We start from the raw sequence: 24,632 nt of genomic DNA, 5'->3' as shown, positions 1-24,632 counted from the left end.
CTCAAATCTGTAACCGTGGCTTCATCTTCTTTTGCGAGAGAGAAAGCGCCTCTCTTGCAACAGAACAAGCATTTCGCAAACAAAGTCGAGCACATTGATTTTCTCAGATTAACCTGTAACGAAAAATTCATCTTTCAATACTTTTAAAGGACCTTGTACGTTGTCCAAAGTTCAGAGCTCTCAGTGCATTTCGGAAGACTTTAGACAAGAAATTCGAACCTTGATCAGTTTGACCAGTTTTTGACAATCCGAATGTGGTAAACACTTTGTCAGAGCTTTAATTACTGATTTAGCAGTTATTTTTCATAACGGAATTGCTTCCGGAAATCGTTTGGCAACACACATAATTGTTAAAAGATATTACGAACCTGATTTAGTTTGTGGAAGTGGACTGACACATTCTACAAGGGCATGTTCAAATGGCTCACCTACTGCCGGAATTGGACGAAGCGAAGCTGGTGGTACAATCTGATTCGGCTTTCCTACGACTTGACACAAATGGCAAGTTTTAAAGTATCGAGACACGTCAGCCTTACAACCCTGGCCAAAAGAAGTGTTGAAGAACCCGGTTCTACATTTTATTAATTGCCAAGATGGCCAGACCAAGGATGATCATGTGCCAAACTCACAATATACTGTCGAAGTTTAAAGGGTACCACAATCTGATGGACCACATTCCAATCACCCGAATTCTCAGTACTTAATCAATCATTCCAACTACACATTAACACAGTGTTGCTCCAATAAAACTGGTGATTACGTGGCGGTGGCATTTTTAAATTCGCATGTGAATGACATTTCTCAAGTGTAGGGTCACTTTTCTGAGCCTCATTAAGGACATCACACGAAATAGGCAAGAATACACCAGGCTTTTTCATCAGCTTAGGAACATCCATGGTCTCAGAAAACGCATTGTTCTTAAAAATATCTGGAAAAACAGAATCGCCTAAATTCATTTCCTCCTCCTTAACGAGACATTTGGCCTGAGCGCATGTCGTAACTGCACTAGCAGCGAACACATTCGGAAAATTCTGTGCGAGCGCATCAGTTTGTTCATCAGCAAGTGGAATATCAGTTACATGCTCAAACAGCATGAATTTACCTCCAGCGAAACCATTCCCCATGATAAAATCAATACCTTGGCCAGGCAGGGAAGAACAGACTGCTACATTAAAACACCCAGAGACTAAATAAGATGACACCCAAAAGTGATAGAGAGGAAAAGGTACAAAACCCATTTCGGTACCCTGTACAATAATTCTGGTGTCACATGCGGACTCCGCGCAAAAAGGCACTGTGTCGGACAGTATAAAGGACTGAGACCCCCCAGTATCATGCAAAATCTTTACAGCCTTCTGATCCTCAACATGACCAGTCAATGATACAAAGCTGTCAAACACGAAAGGATGAAAACACTCGTCATGAACTATAGAAGTTGATGGCTGCGTGAGCACAGCAAATGTCTTTGTTCAATTTCAAATATCTTTGATTATTTTCAATTCTTTCACCTCATTGAAGTTCTGCTCCATTTCAGGCAACATAGGAGTGGAGACATCAGATCAATGTTTCATCAGGTGCGCCTGTTACCCCAGGATAAGCCCCTCCTGCGATTCCTCTGGTGTGACCTGTACTGCAAAGCTGCTCCAAATGTGTATGAATGGCAAGTTCTCCTCTTTGGCACGACCTCAAGCCCTTGCTGTGCCATTTACATCCTACAGAGAATCATCAAAGATGCACAGGTAGATGAGTGCCTTGACCATTCCATACACAATTGTTTCTATGTGGATAACTGCTTGCAAAGTCTTCCCACCCCCCTTCAGACCTCCTTCACAGCCTGTACAATATCCTTTCCTCTGGTGTTTTTGAAATCAGGCTATGGGTCAGTAATGATCCTCAGGTCATCTGTGACCTACCTCCTGAAGCCAGATCAGAGCAAACAGATCTCCGGTTATCACACCATCATTCTCTTGATCCCTCAGAGTCTACCCTAGGCCTCATCTGAAACTGCTTACAGACATCCTCAGATACAGGCACAGATCCATTGAACCTACCACCCCAACAATGCGCCATATTTACAGAGTTCTTACTAGCCAGTACGATCCTCTTGGCTATATCCTCTTTTAGACAACACATGCCAAAATTAGCAAATGTTTATGTTCATATAAATCACTTAGAGGTAAATTATTTGACATTCAGATTGTTTCAATAAAGTGATTTAATCTAAGAGGGTACTTTGCTAAAATTAGTAGTGAAGTGTGATTATGGTGACGATCACCCAGGCGGAGTCTGGTTTCTCGCAAGGTTTTTCCTCTCCATTCTGTCACCGGAGGGAGTTTTGATTCCTTGCCATAGTCGCCCCTGTCGCCTTTGGTTTTTGGCTTGTTTAGTTTAGTTATTCTGCCCCATTGACACTATATGAAAATTGCACTGAGCTGGAGGACAATTCTCAGAGCGGCTGTAGACACAACACTTTTTTTTTGTCTCCTGCATCCTATTCTTCCTTTATCGTGTGGGATTACAAATGTATAAATTGTTAAATCTATGTTTCAATTTAATAGTATATAAACTGAAAACGTTATGAACTTTGTGTTTTACATTTTGAGGTAAAGATTGACAACATTCTAGGAAGATCAAGTTAATCTTCCCAGGTGTTTGAGACATTAGTCTTTTGTGTTTATGCACTTCCTGACCATTTTGCATGACACACTCAAGGTACAGTTGTGTCTTTGTCTCTATGATAATGTGAAGGTATGGTCAATACTGTCAGAGTGATTGGATTAGCACCTATGCATTTGAATGACACTGTTATGCTGATTAGATCAGGGCTGGGGGAATGCTGGGAACGAGCTGATTCCTGCACTGCATTTGCATTCTTTGTTTAGATTGTCTCCACCTCTACTGTATTTAATCCCTCCCTCTTGAATGAATAAAAACTACAAAGTTTAACTGTTTTTAGTCCGACTTGGTGGACTGAAGCTACTGACAGCACGTGTTCTTAATCCTGCTGAAGATCCATCCAAATCTCCTGGTCTTCGCTTCTTATTTTCCAACAATCCAGAATGGCAGCACAGCGGAAAGGTTTGTTTGAGCTGCGGCCTCTACTGTACATGCGTCAGTTTGCATTTTTACCTCAGCCTGAGACATATTTCAATTTTGCTGTGAAAGGGTCTGTACATGTGCACAAAAATATAACTTTTTGTAAAACATCTCAGTCCAGGGGGTCCGTTCTTCGTATGTCACTAACTGGATTAGCGGGGTTTGATTGTTGACGATTTGGCGTGATCTTGAATGGTTTGGTTCTTCAACGCTCATCCTGGAGCCTATTGCACAAAACTAGGATAAGGGATTAAGCCGGAATATCTTGGTGATCCTGGCTCAATTTATCCATGATCCAGCTGCACTAAAGCTGGATGGGGGGCAGTAAACACAAACACATAAACACAGTGATTTAAAAACATTGCTTTTAATGATCATACATACATACCTACCATATAGCAATAATATCAGCATCGTCTGGTGCTTGTGCTGGTGGCTCTAACAGTAACAGTACTGTCAGATACTGCAGGGCAATAGGCAAACCAAAGTCAGACAGTCCAAATGGATCCAATATGAATGTGGTTGTGTCCCAGGTAGAGATGGAAGGACATATCTTGTATGAAGCGTGTGGCATCTTGGGAGGGACCTGTGCTTGTTTCTTTCCCCCCAGGGATCCCCTCCATCACGGGCCTGCCTTTATTTAGCTCCAAGGCTATATCCTCTGCTGGGGTGAGGTCAGCTTTTGGTGGCCCACAAACCGTGCCTTGAGTCCTTTGAAAGGCGCTATATAAATTAAAGTGATTATTATTATAAGCTCATCTATTTATTCAATTCAATTTTATTTTTATTTATATAGCGCTTTTCACAATTGTTTCATTGTTTCAAAGCAGCTTTACATTAATAAAAGCAGGAGAACACACAGAAAAATTGGTGGACAACATAAGAAGTAGAGTACAACGGCTAAGATTAAACCGTACTACTGAGCGTAGTAATGTAAGGCTTTGATAATAATTCATCAAAGCTGTAAACAGTATGCTGGAGTTACATTACAGTTTCACTCATATCTGCAGTCCATTTCAATGAAAATATTCAACTGTTTCATAATCAGAGTACAACTGTGTTTTTGGAGATGTGAATGAACTATTTGGATTGTAATTGTGATGCTTCAGTGGCGGTGAGTGTGTATTTGCCATGGTGAATCAGTGAATCAGTGACTCTGTGATCGGTGGCGGGTCTGTTTGAGTGAGCGCCTATCCAGGATTGGTTTCACCTGGCTTGATGAATCTGTGACTGCTCATCCTGGCTTGGTCTTTGTGCAACCAATTAATCCTGGACGCACTAGTTTTGGCTTCATTGAGCTCAGCTCAGTCATTTATCCTGGATGTCTTAATTCTACTTTTGTGCAACAGGCCCCTGGACTTGCTGTCATAGCAGCAGGTCCATCAGCTTAAACCTGCTCAGGAGAAACTTATTTCATGTAAACAGGATTAGATTGCATCTTGAGGTGATACTTAAAATCTGTCCCAGCCACTGCTACTTTACATTTACATTTATGCATTTAGCAGACACTTTTATCCAAAGCGACTTACAACTCAGGAGTACAGGAAGTGATCTGTCATGAAGAGGCAAAGAAACGCAAAAAGTGCTCTAAATACCAAGATTTGTATATTACTCATGGTATCAAAAACCAGAATAGGGGAAGAATAAAAAGAAAATAGAGGAGAAAGGATTTAGAAGAGATGAGTTTTTACCTGTCTTTTGAATGAAACGAGTGATTCTGTCGTGCATATGGAGGATGGAAGATCGTTCCACCAATCAGGAAAGATGAAGAAAAAATTTCTGGAGAGGGATTTCATGCCTCTCTGTGATGGTACCACAAGCCTTCACTCATTAGCAGAGCGAAGGCTTCTGGTGGGGGTGTAGACTCGTAGGAGTGAGTCGAGGTATGCGGGTGCTGAGCTTGTGGAAGATCCATAAGCAAGAGTCAGAGCTTTGAATTTGATCCGGGCAGCGAGTGGTAGCCAATGCAGAGAGATGAATAGAGGTGTGACATGAGCCATTTTGGGCTCATTGAAGACAAGATGTGCCGCAGTGTTCTGGATCAGTTGCAGCGGTTTGATTGCACAATATGGAAGTCCAGCCAGAAGCGCATTGCAACAGTCAAGTCTAGAAATGACCAGGGCTTGGACAAGAAGCTGTGTTGCATGCTCCGTAAGGAACGGTCTGATTTTCCTGATGTTGTGCAACGCAAACCTGCATGACCGAGATGTCTTTGAGATGTGGTCTTTGAAGGACAGCTGGTCATCAAAGATTACTCCAAGATTTCTGACCGACCCTGAAAGGGTAATCAAAGATGAACCTGGATGGTAAAATCATGTTGTATGGTCGGATTAGCAGGGAAGACAAGCAGCTCAGTCTTTGCTAAATTGAGCTGCAGGTGATGTTTTTTCATCCATGCCGAGATGTCCGCCAGACAGCTTGAGATTCGTGCAGCTACTGTCGGATCATTACAATGAACCCGGTAAAATATTACTACATACCTTCAAATGATGGAATTAATTCTTCATGATTCCATTCCCTTTGTTTGGTTTTCACATATTCGTCCTAAATAAAATAACCGATAAAAAAGATTTAATGACTAAATTATGTACATCCCAATTACAGTGTGGCAAGGCAAAATTGGCGGTCATGAAACTAGGCAACTGTAGTAGTCAGGTTTATAGAACTGAAAACATGTAAAACGTCTCATTGCTCTTTAATAATAATGAAATTAGGGTTGATGTCAAATATGCAAGGCTTTTATATAACAGAGTTGAAATTAGAAGGGGGAAAATGGCGGAACAGTTTGCTGGATTTGACACTTTTTTACATCAAAGCAACATTTGGCAAAATATGTATTTATGAAATAAACAACATAATTTTACTGTTTTGCATGTATTTTTCAATGCCCTTCGACGCACTTTCCAATCATTTCAGAAAGATCACAGTGCTTGCTTCCTTTACATTCTCTGAAACAAAAAATAATGTCAGTCAATAGGCATTTTATTTTCACAGAAAACTTAAGAAAAGCTCTTTTCCAAATGATACCGGGAATGGCACGAACAAAATGGCGGTCAAGCTAATGTAAAAAAAAAATTAAAAATAAAAAAGGTAAAAATTGAAAGTAGGCCAAGTATAGTAAGTAGTATGCTCATTGTAAATTAATAACATCTATTATTATTGTAATGAATGTTACATATAAACAAAAGCAGAGCGGAACATTTGTTAAGTATTAACAGTTATGTTCTGACAGAAGACCAAGCTAACGTTAGCAAAGTAACGTTAAGTTTAACTCCACCGAATCAAATCTGTAAGTTAGCTAATACAGCAAGTCTCATATAATAAAGTAAATTTAACATGTTCAGAATTTTAAAAAATGGCCTTACCTTTTCCCTTCTGAAGGCCAGAGTTGCGATGACTGTGGCACACTTTTTTCCTAGTCCAATGAGCATTGTATGAGGCGCAGCATGGGCCGTCAGCTGTCATTCGACCGTCCCCGTGAGGTAACTGTTCACGTTAATCTGAGCTGAGAGCGTAAAACTGCGTCTAGAGTAAAATCGTTAGATAAATGTTGAATATATGTTGATAACAAACTCTAGTAACAGAATATTTCAAAATAAGACAGAAGAAAACCCATAAAACTGGCAGTTAAGACATAAGGCAAAAAAACTTGAATATTTCCAAATAAGCTCTTTTCTGACTTTTCCACCTCCCACGAAAACTCAAAATACTCTTGAATAAAAACAAAAGGATAACTACTTGAAATTTGTATTTTTATTTACCGTAAACTGCATAAACGTCTTTTATTTCCATCCACCTGAAGGCGCTAAGAAAATGGCGGCTTCTCCGACTGGTGTTGTCTGTGTTGTTGCGTGACATGCATGCTCTCTTTCACGTCCGCGTTCCCAACCCAGCACGCTGGGTAACAGATTAAGAACGATTTTCAACCCAAATTGGGTTACATCAACCCAGCATCCTTACCAACAGTCTCAACCCAGCGTTTGGGTTGAAAAAGCAACCCAGCATTTTTTTTGTGTAGTATGTCCAAATAAAAATTCTTGTTGACATGCAGCTGCATTTGCAGTTTCATGACAGAGCTTTCTATTTGTGCTTAATTAAGAATTAACTTTATGTTGATTTTAGACCCGATGGAAGTGAATGAAGACAAACAGCAAAAACCTCATCGTTTCACAAATGAAGATGGAAACATAGTTTCACAGACTGAAAATTATTTCACATCAAAAAGTGCTCAACAACCTGCAGATAAAAGATCTTTAACCTGCTCTGAGTGTGGAAAGAGGTTAAAATATAAATCAGAACTTAAGATACACATGAGGATTCACACTGGAGAAAAACCGTTCACCTGCTCTCAGTGCGGAAAGAGTTTCACTAAGAAAGGACACCTAAATGTGCACATGAGGATTCACACTGGAGAAAAACCTTTCACATGCTCTCAGTGTGGAAAGAGTTTCAGTCAGAAAGGAAAGCTAAATGTGCACATGAGGATTCACACTGGAGAAAAACCTTTCACATGCTCTCAGTGTGAAAAGAGTTTCACTCAGAAAATTCATCTCAAAGAGCATCTGCGCTTTCACTCTGGAGTGAGATCATTCAGCTGTGATCAGTGTGAGAAAACATTTGTTTTTCAAGCAAACTTAAAAAGACACCTTAAAGTTCATACTGGTGTGAGACCCCACATATGTTCTTTATGTGGAAAGAGTTTTTCACTACTGCAACAATTAAAAGAGCATGAGAGTATTCATACTGGTGTGAAACCTTATCTGTGCTTTGACTGTGAGAAGAGTTTTACTTCATCCAGCAAATTAAAACGTCACCAGAGAATTCACACTGGAGAGAAACCGTACAAGTGCTCTTCATGTGGCAAGAGTTTCGCTTGTTCAGGATACCTGAAAGATCATGAGAGATTTCACACTGGAGAGAAGTATGGAAGTAAAACTGTGCCACTGGATTTTGAATTCTAATTTTTAGCACTGAATTTTTTTACATCGAATTTTTAACACTGAATTTTATTTTGCATCTAAATCAGACTTTGAATTTTAAAAGCCATCGAATTTCTAGCTCTGTTTTTTTTTTACTATGACATTTTTTCAATGTTTTAAAAAAATTCAGTGTAAAAAGAAATTCAACGTCTCAAAAAATTCAGTGTAAAAAAATTCAACGTCTCAAAAGATTCAGTGTAAAATAATTCAACGTCTCAAAAAATTCAGTGTAAAATAATTCAACATCTCAAAAAATTCAGTGTAAAAATATTCAGAGTCAACATCCGGGTAACCAAGGAGAAGCAATCGATCCCTGTATCAAATCATCCAACATCCAGCCAATCATTTACGCTCCATTGGTCATGTGATGCTGTTGCACCCCCCCCCCCTTTTTTTTTTTTTTTTTTTACTTCAACTTATTAAGTAAATATGACTTCCTTATTTCATGGGCATATTGTACATGCATTAATCGAATAATGTAGCTAGGTTTATTATCTCTGAGATCACAGATGTTGGGGGGTTCGGGGGCATGCTCCCCCGAGAAAAATTTGATTTCTATGATCTACATATGTGTATTTTAAGATGTTCTGAAGGCCAAAAAATTAGATAACAATAGCTTGAAAACCATGTCACTCGGCGCCGCTGCGGATTGAAGAACACAGTGAATCAAAGACAAAACGGGACAAAGCAGTAGCCGAAGCCTTGCGCCAGTTTCATGTTTTAAAGGTTAATCACATATTTTTTTAGGGGGGGGCTGATGCATAAGTTCATAAAAAAGGGCCTAGTGACGCCCATGGTTATGACAGTATTAGCCTACTTGATCAATTTACACTAAACAGCTATCTCTGATGTAAAAAAAAAATTATTCAAATTAACTGCTATAATGTTCTGCACCTGAAATGAGCATGGCGTGTGGTCCGTCCAGTACTAATATTCAGTGTAATGTTTTGCTCAACATTATGATAGAGGGACCAGCTTAGTAGAGAACAAGTAACCAATAAGTAGGCTATACCTGTATATTTCGCTTTCTTTTTACGATACTGAGCCCCTGATGGCTTTGACCTTTTCATGATGATGAAACTAAAGCACGCTGTAACGAGTAGAAATATAGTGTGGCCCCTTTAAGAGTTGCGAGCGCTCCCTGCAAACGAAGTCTGCATTTTGTGAATGTGCGCACTGAGTCTTGAGCTCCCATGTGTGGGGATTATTTTCTGTTTTCTGTTGCTAACAGTTATTTTGTTTTATTAAGTAATGCTGTGGATGGAAAGGGAGTTTGTGATGAGAGTTCAGCGGGGAATAAAGTGCGATCTGTTTGATGTTAATCGCCTCCGTGTTTGCATCCACTACAGTTACATTAAGTGAGCTATCCGCATTTTTCACTCGGACACAAGCGTTACAATGCCACGGATGACGACGTTCCCTGCCGCCCTCTACATGATCTCATTTCATTACAGCAGCTCCACTATCACCATGGCGACTTCACTCCAATAATCGTAACTAATCATAATGCCTTGAAATAGAAAAAGTACGAAATATTAATAATAAAATATATATGAAATAACTAAAAAATCTTGCTGGGGCGGGGGCTCATTGACGCCCCCCAGCTGTTGGCGCCCTAGGCGACCGCCTAGTTTGCCTATGACTAGAAACGGCACTGGCGGGGAAGTTCACTTCAGGTGAGCTCCAGAGCTCAGCAGCATGGCTCAGAACACACACGATGGCGCTTCAGTGAGTTTACTCATGACCAATGGAGCGTAAATGATTGGCTGGATGTTGGATGATTTGATACAGGGATCGATTGCTTCTCCTTGGTTACCCGGATGTTGACTCTGAATATTTTTACACTGAATTTTTTGAGACGTTGAATTATTTTACACTGAATTTTTTGAGACGTTGAATTATTTTACACTGAATCTTTTGAGACGTTGAATTTTTTTACACTGAATTTTTTGAGACGTTGAATTTCTTTTTACACTGAATTTTTTTAAAACATTGAAAAAATGTCATAGTCAAAAAAAAACAGAGCTAGAAATTCGATGGCTTTTAAAATTCAAAGTCTGATTTAGATGCAAAATAAAATTCAGTGTTAAAAATTCGATTTAAAAAAAATTCAGTGCTAAAAATTAGAATTCAAAATCCAGTGGCACAGTTTTACTTCCATAGAGAAGCCGTACCAGTGCTCTTCATGTGGTATAGCTGCACTGGTCTAACAAAAACAATGGCCACAATACAGATGTCTTCTCTGTTTATTTTTGTCTCACTCTCTTCTGTAGACACAGTGAAAACTACAAGAAATAAAAACATATTCAAAATATGCATTTCTCTCGTCCAGTGTCTTCCGATATTTAAATGAATGTGTCAACAAATATACAACTATTAAACATCATTAACACATCACATTGCGCACATAAAGCAATACAAAACAACAGCTCTCTTCAGGTCATATGTAATTTTCTCCATTTTAATGCTCGACCTTTCCAAATGACGCAGACCCGCAACAACTCAAACCGGGTCATGTGACACATTACGTCTCATAAATCCCACCCAAAGAACCCACAACTTCAAACATTTCAACGGGCATACATTATAAATATATTTGTTGTTGTTTTAATTAAATTAATAAACTCAAAGTGAAATGAATTTATAACAAAATAAATACCCATCTCAAAATAAATAAATACCCATCTCAACAAAAAACATGTCCTTTGACAGTTACATTCCCACCAAATTACTATAATTCCTGATAAACTTGCAAAAGTTTAAATACATTTTGTAATTTCACAAACCAAATTTCACAACCTAACAGACTGACTCACGACTCTGACTCTTAGAATCAAATCTAATATTTAAACTCAAAATACTTCAAACTCTCAACTTGTGTTGGAGTAAGGAGATTAGTTTCATTGCATCCGATTCAATTGTTTTCTACAAGTACTACTAACTTGTGAATAGGACATTCAAGAATGGATGGATTATTGAGTCGCTGACCCTCTTTCCCTAACTTTCTATTTTCTATTTAAATTGTGGCCTTTTGCACCAGTCCATCTTCATCTTCACAAACATCAAGCACTCGTCTGAGTCTACATTCATTGCGGGGAATTCCTTCTTCCTTGACATTGATGATATCCCCCTCTTGGTTTGGTGGGCGTGTTCCTTTTTCTGGTTAGAGCAGAAAATAGGCTGCACACAAAACCTGTTATTTCTGCCGCGGTCGATTCCTGGGTGATTCAACACCTAAAAGAGTCCTTTTCAGGATGTCTTTCCACCCGTGCGTTTCTGGATGTGGTCGTTCCCTGTCACCCGCTGACGGTCACAAGCGCTGTATCACGTGCCTGGGCTTAGAGCACGCTGAGGCGGCGTTTGTGGATAGCTCATGTTCTCATTGCGGGAACATGACTATCTCGGCGCTTAGGTCGAGACTCGCCTACCTTCGGGAAGGTGGAGTCCCCCTACCCATAGCTCGATTTAGGTCTATTCCTGCCCAGCAGAATAGACCTTCTTTGACGGATGGCTGGGGTGACCTGAGGATCATGGTTAGGGCAAACCCATTGAGTGAGCCTCCGCGGGACCCTAATCCCTCCCGCCGCAACTGGTGGTGCTTCCGGATGACCCTGTCGGCCCCCCAAATGCGCGGCCGACGGTGTCTTTTGAGGCACCCGCGGACGAGCAGATGTCGATCGCTGTATCGGAGGGGGAGTTTCAGTCCTCTGGGGATGAAGATTCGGCTGAACTGCCTCCCTCTAGGAGAGTGGCAACGGTCGAGTCGGACCCGGAGTTGACCGCTATGCTTTCCCGGGCTGCCGAAAAGGTCGGGCTTGAGTGGAACCCTCCACCACGTCCCGAACCTTCTAGGTTGGATGATTGGTGCCTTTCTTCCTGGAGGTGCATGAGGAGCTGACTAGGTCATGGAAAGCACCGTTTAGCGCCCACGGGCGACCTGGTGGCTCCTGAGGTATGAGGGTCTCCCGCCGGTAGAGCCGGCCGTCGCGATGCAACTGTGTCCGACGGCCACCTCTAGCTGGTGCGGGGACCCGAAGCTCCCGTCCAGGGCCTGTAGAGTCTCTTCCGGTCTGACCGCGAAGGCCTATAGGTCCTGTGGCCAGGCCGCGTCCACCCTGCATGCCATGGCGTTGCTTCAGGTGCATCAAGCACAGGCACTCATGGACATGCACGAGGGTAGACCTGGCCCAGAGCTCCTCTGAGAGCTCCGGACGGTGACGGACCTCGCCCTACGGGCAACGAAAACCGCCGCCTGTACTATTGGCCAGGCGATGTCCACTTTGGTGGTCCAGGAGCGGCATCTCTGGCTCAACCTGGCCGATATGCGTGAGACCGATAAGACCCGGTTCCTGGACTCCCCTATTTCGTCGGCTGGGTTGTTTGGCGACGCTGTTGAGAGCTTTGCCCAGCAGTTCTCGGCCACCCAGAAGCAGACGGAGGCCATCCGGCACATCCTGCCCCGGCGGTCCGCTGCTGCGGCAGCACCTCCACCTGCTCGTTGCCGAGGGCGTCCGCCCGCCGCCGCCCCCGCTCCCGCTCCACCCGGGCGTAGGCATGGAGCCGGCCTGGGAAGGACGTCCAGCCCGCTCAGGCCGCTTCCAAGCCAGGTTGCAAGCGCCGTCATAAGAGACCCTGAGACAGGCCACCCAGAGATGGAGGATGGGGCGGGGGGCTCCCTTGTGACAATTACATCTGTCCCGCCACTGGCCACGGCCAGTGGTACCCAAATCTTGACAAAAAGAGCAGTTTCCAAAATCTCTGGGTGCCAAGAGAGCGCGCTTGGCGGTGTTCGACAGTTTCATGCCTTGTCACCCTCATGCGCCTCTCCAATCGCCAGCAGGGGGCGCGCGGGACGCCCACAGGCAGCCTCCCCACTGTACCGCTGTACCCCTCAGCGTAAGCAGGTAAGTGTTGCCACGCGCACGCAGACCCCACCACGGGCCGCCTCCGCGCCGTCTGGGTCGGGTCCCTGCCCCGCTGCGGGTACGTCTGTGGTGCCGTTAGTCCCGTGGGTGCAGTCGCTGGGAGCCTGGCTAGCTCTCCCCAGCCCATCCTGGTTCATCTGCACCATCAGACTCGGCTGTGCGATTCAGTTCGCCCGGCGTCCCCCCAAGCTCAGGGGCGCCCACTTCACCTCTGTGTTGAAGAAGCACGCCCTGGTGCTTCAGGCGGGGATCGCAGTCCTACTGGCGAAGGACGCAACCGAGCCGGTCCCTCCAGCCGATATGAAGACTGGCTTTTACAGCCCGTACTTAGTTGTACCCAAGAAAAGCGGCGGGTTATGGCCGATCTTGGACCTGTGGTTCTCGAATCGGTCCCTTCACAGGCTACCGTTCAGAATGTTAACGCAGAAACGCATCCTCAGATGCATCCGTCGCCAGGATTGGTCTGCAGCGATCGGCATGAAGGACGCATACTTTCATGTCTCGATTCTCCCGCGACACAGACCGTTTCTACGCTCTGTGTTCGACGAACGAGCATATTAGTACGAGGTCCCACCCTTCGGGCTTTTGGTGCTCGAGCACATCAGCCAGTTGGGGCTTCAGGTCAACTGGGAGAAGAGCAAACCCTGCCCGATGCAGAGGTTCCCTTTTCCCGGTATGGAGCTAGATTCTGTCACCCTGACTGAGCGCATCCATTCGGTGTTGAACTGCTTGAATTCGTTCAAATGCAGGACGGCGGTCCCACTGAAACAATTTCAGAGGCTCCTGGGGCATATGGTGCCTGGAGCGGCGGTCACGCCGCTCAGGGTGCTCCATATGAGACCGCTTCAACGCTGGCTACACAGCCGAGTCCCGAGGTGGGCGTGGCACAGCGGATCCCTCTGTGTCTTAGTTACACCGAGGTGCCACCAAACCTTCAATTTCTCATGCATGTGTTATCACTATTTTAATTCTTTTCTATGTAAAGCACTTTGAATTGCCATTGGGTATGAAATCTGCTGTACAAAAATACTTGCCTTGTGTCTTTAATTCTAATGAGCTTTACTCACCCCGCCCCTCTGTTCTGTGGAGCACTTTGACATAACACAACTGTGGAGGGGAAGAATGGCGACAGGAGTCTCTGAGGACACATCTGTGCAACTGTATAAATTTGAACCCCTGTCATGACAAATCGTGTCACCCTGTGAAATCGTATCCGCTTATAGGACCCCAGAGCGATTCTATTGTTCTACTGGCTGAAAGAACTTTTAATGGGTAATCTGTTCAGAGCCTGATTACAATTATTACAAAATCACGTTTTAATTTTTGTTGTTAAAATTGTGTTAAAGTAGTCTTTAATGTCTTACAAATCATATGTTTCACATACTAGTAGTATATAACTGAAGCTATAAGTGCTTATATAAGTATATAAGATAAATACAAGCATATCTCGTATATAATCTATTTATTTTGTGCACCTGTTCTGTATTTTACAGTTTTTATTTATTCTTTATTATTTACAATATAGGTACATTACTATGTTATGATTTTGTATTGGTAGTATTACATAGTTTATCAGTTTATTTAGAACATGTTTTTGCTCCCATTATTGCAATCCGTTACATATTTCAAATAAATGTTTTTGTGTGTGTGTGTGTGTGTGTCACACGGTCGAACGGCTTGAATTGAGACAGGAGAAAACATATAAGGAGATTAAAAAAAACACTGGATAGATTTTTATCATTATAGGATGGTTGTGTACAGGCAATGCCAACACACATTTCCATACCATAATTTTGTAAAAGTGCATGTACCATCATATGGCCCCTTTAAAATCGTTTTCTCTGTAAAATCATTCTTATTTTCTCTGTTTGCAAGAGCACTATAATAAACAACAAGTCTGTGAAACTGCACAGACTCCAAACAACGCAACAGGCAATGGCTGTTACTGGGATACTTGGCTTCATTTTTCTACAGTGGAAGGAAACAAGAGACATGCTGTCCATCTTTATGTGAAAGTGACTTGAGTGATGAGTTTACCTGCTGTTGGGTTTGATGTTTAATATCCCTGGTTTTTACAATAAATATGCTGTAGTTATCTATCTATCTATCTATCTATCTATCTATCTATCTATCTATCTATCTATCTATCTATCTATCTATCTATCTATCTATCTATCTATCTATCGAGGAGGAAATAGAGTGAGATTAATAACGACAGTGAAAAGACATATTTTTAAAGCTTTTTTTGCAGTGAAAAGAGAGAAAGGTCTAAAATTTCACAGCAGTGGTAACTTGTTTTTTTGTATTTTGATGCAAAAGCAATATAATACAAAGAATGAGTGTAATAAATGTACATAGGCTACATTTAAAAAAAATAAACAAATAACTTTGCAGGATTTACGATATGAACGTTAAAACATAAAATTAAAAATAAAAACTAAAAAAATACATCGCGTCATTACAGTCTCCTATAAGACAGTCCCCTCCGCCCACTTTCTGCATGTAACTGTTGGCGCCGTTGTCCCGTCGCATGACGCTGACCAATCAGAAGCTTCTTTACCTCAGCGAGACCACGCGAACGACACAAACAAACGGTCGCAGAAAGAAACTGAGGACACAATCCTATCCCACTAACGGAGGAAAAACTCCCTGTTTCTTCCCGAGTCGCTGTGCATTTCAGCCGCACATTTAGATCCACAACACGCGTAAGTTTTTTTTTTCTACTCTCCTTTCTCTCCGGATTATTCTCCCGTCGCGCGGACCCAACGTTTTACCGTGCGAGCTAATGGCGTTAACGCTCGCTTTCTGCGGGACGAACTCGTTTGCCGTATAACTTTAAACATTACTTGAGCTTTGGAGGTCACTTGATCGGTTTCTGCCACAATTGACACTGGGATGTGTGTTTTCGTGCTGGTCACAGAATGGGCTCTGTTAGAGAAAGACAAAGACTGCAGCGACTGCTGCTGGTTGTACCACAATAACTTAAGGGCATTATTACATATCTTAATTATTGCTTTTATAAAACCGTGGCAATATCAATGAGACATAGTAGTCTCATAGTTCAGTAGTTAGTGCTACTGAAAGTTATTGTAATGTAATGTTTTAATATTGTGTGCGCCTGCCCGGGGACTGCAGATGGAAACTAGCATTAGCTAATTCTGGTACAAAACATATTTTCGTAAGATTAATGTATTTTTTACATTGTCCCTGATAAATAAACTAATTAAATAAATAAACATAAGGCCAATAAGTAGGATAGTTTAATTACTTTTGGTCATGAGCAAAACAATTGTTCTGCCAGTTAACATGGTTTGTTTTGTTAATTGTTTGTTATTATGCTGTTATCTGACTATTACCTGTAATGCAGTGTGTAATATAACTTCAGCTGTTTGTGCCTGTCAACTGGGTTCAGTGTTGCCAGATTGTGTTGACGATTTCCAGCCCAAAAGCTCACCAAAACCCACTCAGAACTTTAACTGACAAAATAATGTAATATAATTTTATAAAAGACTGTTTCCAATCAAATGAGATCCGTCTTTGAACAGCATAAGTGGCACAGAAGCTCAATCTGAAGTGAGATTTAGACACATTTACATAGTGTTTAGGTTTATTTAAGGTTTGACAAGGCAGGGTATTGCAGCACAAAACCCTAAAATGTGTCAAACATAATATGCTCAGAAACAACCATTATATACCTAGTTTAAAACAAGCTAAAATCCAAAAATCACACAATACTGACATAACATTATCTAGGGCTGGGCGATATGACGAAATATATCATCTGGACGATAGAAAATGTCTATCGTTTTATATAAGGCTCTATCGCTTACGCCACGATAAGGTGTTTACGGCGGAATTTGACATCAGGATGCACCTCACGCCACGGCATGCCCATGCACGCTGCAATACATAAACAAACATGGAGGAAGACGGTAGTAGACGCGGTTCAGACCAGGGTAAGTCTCAGAGTGGTGGCATAAGCGCTCAAAACAAACTTCAGACACAGACGCTGCAACGGGCTTTTACGCGTGGAACACACTATAGCCATATATTGAAATATTTTAATGGCAGGTGTAGGGATGGCGAAAACAAAACATTTTCTTGACCGACCACGGAGCCTCATTAGCCGGTTGAAACCGGTTAACCGAATAGTTTAAAATATGCTGCGCTATTTGAAATAACAGCCGCGAGCCGCGCTCCCGCTCTCTCTCTCTCTCACACACACACACACACACACACACACACACACACACACTGTCCTAGCGCTGCCACCTCCCTTCCACTCACGTCACTTTTTTCAAATCCCCCACAGCGCGAAACACGAGTCCCGCAAACGCGCCGCCAAAGAGCTTGTTTGTAATCTGAGGACAATGGCTCCTTAGTTTCGAAATGGTTTGGGTACAAGGTGATCGTTGAAAATAAAGGCATTTGTCTAGCGTAAAAAGCTCATTTGAAACATTGCCGCGGCTCATTTAAGAAAATGACAGCTTCGAAGAGACGCCGGTTTAGTTCGAGGTAGTGCTAACAATAATAAAGAAAGACGATCAACACCTTATGTGTTACCACTGAAATGTAGATGTAATATATTTCCAAATGTAAGCCCATCTTATGCGGAATGACGCTTCATACTGTTGTCTGCCCTGGCTCTAACCTCGAGTATTTAAGCCTGTTTACTTTTTGCAAACCTTGTGAACGCGCAAACCCAAACGCTGTGACGTTGCGCCAAATGTTTTTATTGGTTTATTAATTGTGCGTTCACACCGCCAGCGGCGAGAGCGGCAAGCTGGCCGGAAGTCATTAATTTTTAATGGGAGCCTGGCGGCGAGCTCCGGCGAGAGCGGCCCGGCGCGTCTTGGACAATTTGGGCGTCGAGGAGAGTTGAAATAAAAAAAAAGGTTCTAAATAAAATAAAAATGTAGTCCATACTACCTTTATTTGTTTTGTATATCATTTCAAACTGCATTTCCACATTGCAATTTTGTATAGACTATTCATAAACTGAAATAACAGAAAAATTGCTATAACGTTATGTATATCGTTATCGGGATATCAAATGAGCTATATCGGGATATGAAATTTTGGCCATATTGCCCAGCCCTAACATTATCATTAACCCCCCCCCCACACACACACACACACACACACACACACACACACACACACACACAAACAAAAGCAGAACTGGACTTCATACAACCAAACACCTAAAGCATTTAATGCAGCTCATGGGTACATTTTATTAATATAAGTTTTTGAATTTAGAAATATGTACAAATTAAACTTTAAAAGTTAAATATTTTAAATTAAAAGTCCATGCAAAGTATAAATATGAATATAAAACCACCAGTAGGTGGCAGCAAGTCATTCAGTCAATAGTTTAAAACACAAGATTAATTTGAATCGAATTGCTTGGAGATGCAAATCAGTTCTGGTGTGACTTTGATTTTCACAAATAGACTGTTTTTAAAACGTTGTTACTTATCAATGTTCCTGTTAATATCAACTTGTCTTTTGGATTTGTGTACAAGATCAGTATCACATGCAATCATGCCAATACTCTGAGCAATAGCAAGCCATAACTGCATGTGCCTCGCGGAAGAACATTGCAACCATATCGACTTCTCTCTGTTTGTGTCTATGGTGAGTCGCGCAGGTACTGTGCTAATCTGCAGCGGGAATACAAACAATGTATTTAAGCAGTTTAACTGAGAATCATGTGACGACACCTGTCAAAATGTCATATGGGATAGCGTTATGCATTTTCTAAATATAATGATATTAACACTTTTCAAATCAATAATACTTAATGAATATATAAAGTGATGCGGTAAGCAATATGTATAGCTCAAAAAAAGATTTGCACAACAACCTTTTCTCATTATATTGTAATTTCTTTAAACGTGACCTTACTTGTTCAAGTTCTTTACTCACATTTTAACACTGCAATGTGATTTAAAATGCAAAATGTCTGAAAATGTTTTACAGGACTTGGTATCATGTTATTATTGTTTCCTCTACTTCATGAAGTGAAATTATGCATTTCAATGGAAAAAACAGCATTAGCCTGTCTGACTTAAATTGTTACTCGGTATGACACCATATGAGTTAACGCATGAATTGTCATTTTTACAACACTTACACATAATAATGTTCATAAATAATTAATGTTTATATTATGCAATGTTTTTCCAAGGCAATTATTTAGGCTCTACTGTAAAGAAATACTGATGTGGTTTTCAGTGTGTAAACTGTTACACACAAACGTACTCGGTTACTTTCGTAACCTCGGTTCCCTGAGAGAGAGGAACGAGTATTACGTATGGGAAAAACTCCTTTTCTCGAGAATGTGAAGCAAAACTTTTAATAAAGGTATCTATGTAAAGCGCAGTGAGCTGCACGGCCATAGCCCAGCGCGAGGAGCGCTCTGATTGGCCGGGCTGCGGCAACTGCAGGAACCTATGGTGAGGCGGCTGAGAGGAACGAACCAATGGGGGGCGTTCCAGAAGCCCGCCGAAAAAGGTGCTTATATTTGCATACAGGAGGCTATATAAGACCCTAATTCGCCATAGGTGTCAGGTTTTAAGATCGACTGAAGCGATACCTGAGAAGCATAAACACGGCACGGAACGTAATACTCGTTCCTCTCTCTCAGGGAACCGAGGTTACGAAAGTAACCGAGTACGTTCCCTTTCAAGAGAGGTTCCTCGTATTACGTATGGGAACACAATGTAAAGCGCCGTGTGTGCTGACTGACCCAGTATACCCAAAGCACATGTTATAAACCCCCGAGACACCGACAGAGGCGGCTTATAAGGGGAATGAAGAACCGGAAGAGTCGGTTCGTTTGAACAGCTGATCGGACATAGTCGGATCTTATGATGAATGAATAGTGCTTAAGGACTAATGTGTACAGGCCAAAATGTAAGGCAATCTGTTTGCCAGGGTCAAGATAGAGCCTAGATGGAGAGAAGCCCTGCTTGTAGAGCTGGAACCTCCAACTTGTAGAATCTGATAAAAGTGGACGGAGAGGCCCAGCCTGCCGCCGCACAGATATCTTCCAAAGAAATGTCACACGACCAAGCCCAAGATGAGGCCATGCCTCTAGAGGAGTGGGCTTAAATGCCTGTAGGACAGGTTAGGTCCTGGACCTATATGCTAGTGGGACTGCATCCACTATCCAGTGTGAGAGACTGTTTCATGACAGCACAAACTTTAGTGCGGCCACCGAAGCAATGAAGAGCTGATCCGACTGCCTGAAGGGGGCGGAGCGCTCTAGATACAATCTCAATGCTCTGACTGGGCAGAATAGGTTTGCGTCTTATTCTCTCTGAGACGCGGGTTAAGCAGTGCAAAGACCTGCATACTGAAGGGGTTGATAGCACTTTCAGCATAAAACCATGCCTCGGTTTGAGCACAACCTTGAAGTTGCTGGACCCAAACTCAAGACAGGAAGGGCTCACGGAGAGTGCAGGTAAGCCACCCACTCGGTTAACCGAGGCCACAGCCAGCAGAAAAACGGTTTTGAGTGATATGTGCTTCAAGCTCGTGTTCTGAAGTGGTTAGGAGGGGGAACCCTTCACGGCCTCCAAAACCATGGCGAGGTCCCAAATAGGGACCGAGGTAGGGGCAAGGCGGGCTGAATCTCCTGGCCCCTTTAAGAAAACACACAATAAGATCACTTTTCCCTAGTGAATGTGCCGCGATCGGAGCGTGGCTAGCTGCTATGGCGGAGACACACACCCCGAGTATGGAGGGGGGACGACCCGCATCCATTAGCTCTTGGAGAAAGCGAGCGGTTCCGCCAGTTCGCATGAGTGTGCGTCGATGTTTCGCGTAGCACATTGGTTAGAAAACCACTGACCACTTCAAAGCAGAGCTGCCAGATAGCAGGGGCTCTAGCTTCCGAAATAGTGTTCATAACTTGTCAGAGAGGTTCCCGGATACCGTTGATGGGCCATACGTGGAGGGCCCACAGCTCGGGATTGGGATGCCAGACCTTCCCTTTCATTGGCAGAATAGGCATGGGGCTGTGTCTGACAGCTGAAACAGTATGGAGAACCATGTGCGGTTCTTCCAAAGTGGGGCTATTAAAAAGCACAGGCTGCAGCTGGATCGCGATCGGAGGGAACATATAGAGGGAGTCTGGGCCAACATGGGCCAGGGCATCCCTGCGTTTGCAGAAAAAATATTGGGCAGCGTGTGCTGTGCGAGCTGAATTGTTTGCGGGTAAAGGGACCATCCCCCTGGGGACATGGGTCCTCTGGATAACATGTCCGGACCCTGATTCAGAATACCTGGCACGTAAGCCACCCTTAGGGAGCTCAGATTGTGCTCTGCCCATAAAAGGAGATGCTTAGCCATGCACGGTTCTTATGCCGTAAGTCTTGAGTCTATGACAATGACTGTACTGATAAGCCTGCCCCTCGAAGGCGAATCTCAAGAATGGCCTGTAGTGGGGGTGGGGGGGTTATCGTAACGTGAAGTATGCGTTTTTCAGATCTATTGAGAAAACCCAATCCCCGGGGCGAATGTGCGCGAGGATTTGTTTCACCGTCAGCACCTTGAAACGAGCGTGTCATAAGTGCTTTGTTCAGATGCCTGGAAAATGGGCCTGAGACCGCCACCCATTTTCGGCATGAGGAATTAGCGACAGTAAAAACCTGACTCGCTAGCGTCGGGTGTACTGTTTTCGCCGCTCTCTCCTTTAACAGTCTCAATGCCTCAGCGAGAAGCACGTGACTGACACTGCTTCTTACAGAGGGCTCGACCACGGCTTGAATCGCGGGGTCTGCGAGCAAAACTGTAGCGAGAACCTCGTTTTATATGTTCAACACCCAATATTATATACCAGGAATGGCCTGCCAGGCCTGGGCTCGTAAAGCCAGGGGTTGAATTAGATTCGGGGGCTGGCCGCTTAGTAATAGGGGCCTGTTAGCCGGGTTGCTTGTGCTGTAACACTGCTTGTAACACTGTGGGGATAGTGTTAGTTTTGGCGGTGCAGGCTTTGCAGTGGGCGCACGCCTCACATTTATATTGTGTGTGCGAGAGTGAACTTTGTGAAAAGTGCTTGGGTGCAGGAGTGCAGACTGTAAAGTGGGCACATTTCCTACATAGAAAGCTCTTTTGTGTGTAGTGTAAACAATGTGCAGTGGCGCACAACCTACGTAGAATACCCACGGTGCAAACCAGTGAGCAAATCCACAGGGGTAAACGCACACAGCATAGTGTGCAGACGAGCGTGTTTAACACAGGCTAGTTGACTGCAATATTTCATCTCCAGTCACTTAACTTAAGGGAACTGGGAGAATGTAAGGAAGTGCGGGTGGTATGTGAGCCATTCCACAATGCCGTTATGCTCTAGTCTAGACTGAAAGCGCGCATGCAGACAAGCGTGTTTGACCACAGGCTAGTTGACTGCAATAAGGCTAGTTGACTTTATATGGTGTAATCCGGCCGCGGCGGGATTTATTTGTGATTTTGTGAGGCTGAATTAACAGTGCTTATGTAGGGGTGCACACTGTGTAGTGGACACTTTGTCTACAGTGTAAAAACCTTTCCAGCCGCCTGAATAAAGGGGACTGGAAGTGATAGAGTGAAAAAAGGGCTTAGCTTGGCAGCCATTTTCCGACGCCCTTATGCTCTGACAGTGAGCGCGTGCTATGACGTAAGCCGCGCTCTAGTCAGCAACGCGCTGTGGAAGGGGCGCGCGCTATCATGACAAGGCAGCCATTACAACTTCCTTGGCAGTAAGCGCGCGCTGCAGCGACATTGTTCTTGACATACCCAACAGCCCGAGCTCGCTCGTCTAACTTACTCTAGTATTCTCTGTCCGCAGCGCTTCAGCACGGCGGCGGTAGAATGAGCACGGCGAGAGCTTCGGCTCGAGTTTGTTTATTCACTCTAGTATTCTCTGTCCGCGGCGATATCGCGACAGGACGAGAGAATTGGAAGCGTGAGGTAAAACTCTGTCCGCGGCGCTTCTAGCACGGCGAGAGCTTCGGCTCGAGTTTGTTTATTCACTTTAGTATTCTCTGTCCGCGGCGATAGAGCGACAGGACGAGAGAATTGGAAGCGTGAGGTAAAACTCTGTCCGCGGCGCTTCTAGCACGGCGAGAGCTTCGGCTCGAGTTTGTTTATTCACTCTAGTATTCTCTGTCCGCGGCGATAGAGCGACAGGACGAGAGAATTGGAAGCGTGAGGTAAAACTCTGTCCGCGGCGCTTCTGGCACGGCGAGAGCTTCGGCTCGAGTTTGTTTATTCACTCTAGTATTCTCTGTCCGCGGCGATAGAGCGACAGGACGAGAGAATTGGAAGCGTGAGGTAAAACTCTGTCCGCGGCGCTTCTAGCACGGCGAGAGCTTCGGCTCGAGTTTGTTTATTCACTCTAGTATTCTCTGTCCGCGGCGATAGAGCGACAGGACGAGAGAATTGGAAGCGTGAGGTAAAACTCTGTCCGCGGCGCTTCTAGCACGGCGAGAGCTTCGGCTCGAGTTTGTTTATTCACTCTAGTATTCTCTGTCCGCGGCGATAGAGCGACAGGACGAGAGAATTGGAAGCGTGAGGTAAAACTCTGTCCGCGGCGCTTCTAGCACGGCGAGAGCTTCGGCTCGAGTTTGTTTATTCACTCTAGTACTCTCTGTCCGCGGCGATAGAGCGACAGGACGAGAGAATTGGAAGCGTGAGGTAAAACTCTGTCCGCGGCGCTTCTAGCACGGCGAGAGCTTCGGCTCGAGTTTGTTTATTCACTCTAGTATTCTCTGTCCGCGGCGATAGAGCGACAGGACGAGAGAATTGGAAGCGTGAGGTAAAACTCTGTCCGCGGCGCTTCTAGCACGGCGAGAGCTTCGGCTCGAGTTTGTTTATTCACTCTAGTATTCTCTGTCCGCGGCTGTAGCGCGACGGAATGAGAGAAGAGTGGGAACAACTCTGTGGCAGCGGCGGAAGAAGAGCCGCGGCGGCGGCAGAGTGAAGAGAGCTTCGGCTTGAGTGTGCTCATGTCCTCTAACATTCTCTCTTTCCGCGGCGCTATTCAGCGCGACGGGACGAGAGCAGAGGGAGAGTGAGAAGAGCTCCGTCTTTCCGCGGCGCTTAACGACGCGGCGGAACGAGAGAGTCCTCGAGTAGAACAAGCCTGTAAGCTCTAGAAGTGGCGTTGCAGCGGCAACACACACACAAACACATATAACACTCAACATAGACACAGTTTAAAGGATATATAACGCCGGATGGCGTAGCTGGAACGGCAGAGAAGGCGGAGAGGGAGTCCGTCGTCCTCAGCTGCAGGTTCCGCTGGTGCCTTTTCAACGGCGGTGCTTCTTCCGGAGACCAGCGAAGGTATCGCTGAAGGAGATAAAATCTGACACCTATGGCGAATTAGGGTCTTATATAGCCTCCTGTATGCAAATATAAGCACCTTTTTCGGCGGGCTTCTGGAACGCCCCCCATTGGTTCGTTCCTCTCAGCCGCCTCACCATAGGTTCCTGCAGTTGCCGCAGCCCGGCCAATCAGAGCGCTCCTCGCGCTGGGCTATGGCCGTGCAGCTCACTGCGCTTTACATAGATACCTTTATTAAAAGTTTTGCTTCACATTCTCGAGAAAAGGAGTTTTTCCCATACGTAATACGAGGAACCTC

General features: G+C 43.9%; 2 protein-coding genes across 3 annotated transcripts in view; both read left to right on the top strand.

Annotated features, from left to right (window-relative positions):
• Nucleotides 1–24,632, top strand: part of LOC137046468 (zinc finger protein 135-like) — a 46,319-nt gene that overhangs the window by 12,545 nt on the left and 9,142 nt on the right. The window contains exon 6 of one of the 2 annotated variants that reach the window (XM_067423696.1): nt 7,412–7,992. In XM_067423696.1, the coding sequence (XP_067279797.1) occupies nt 7,412–7,992 (581 nt within the window). Of the gene's footprint in view, nt 1–7,411; nt 7,993–15,565; nt 15,706–24,632 lie in introns of those variants that run through there. The other variant, XM_067423697.1, reaches the window with a different exon arrangement.
• The window catches only part of LOC137046471 (zinc finger protein 850-like), a 41,339-nt gene continuing 32,280 nt past the window's right edge, over nt 15,574–24,632 (top strand). The window contains exon 1 of the mRNA XM_067423712.1: nt 15,574–15,705. The gene's annotated coding sequence lies outside the window, so the exon portion shown is untranslated. The remainder of the gene's footprint in view (nt 15,706–24,632) is intronic.

The sequence above is a fragment of the Pseudorasbora parva genome, chromosome 18 (assembly GCF_024679245.1).
Source record: "Pseudorasbora parva isolate DD20220531a chromosome 18, ASM2467924v1, whole genome shotgun sequence".
Taxonomy (NCBI): domain Eukaryota; kingdom Metazoa; phylum Chordata; class Actinopteri; order Cypriniformes; family Gobionidae; genus Pseudorasbora; species Pseudorasbora parva.
The sequence above is the reverse complement of the archived record's forward strand: the minus strand, read 5'-3'. Positions and strand labels throughout refer to the sequence as shown.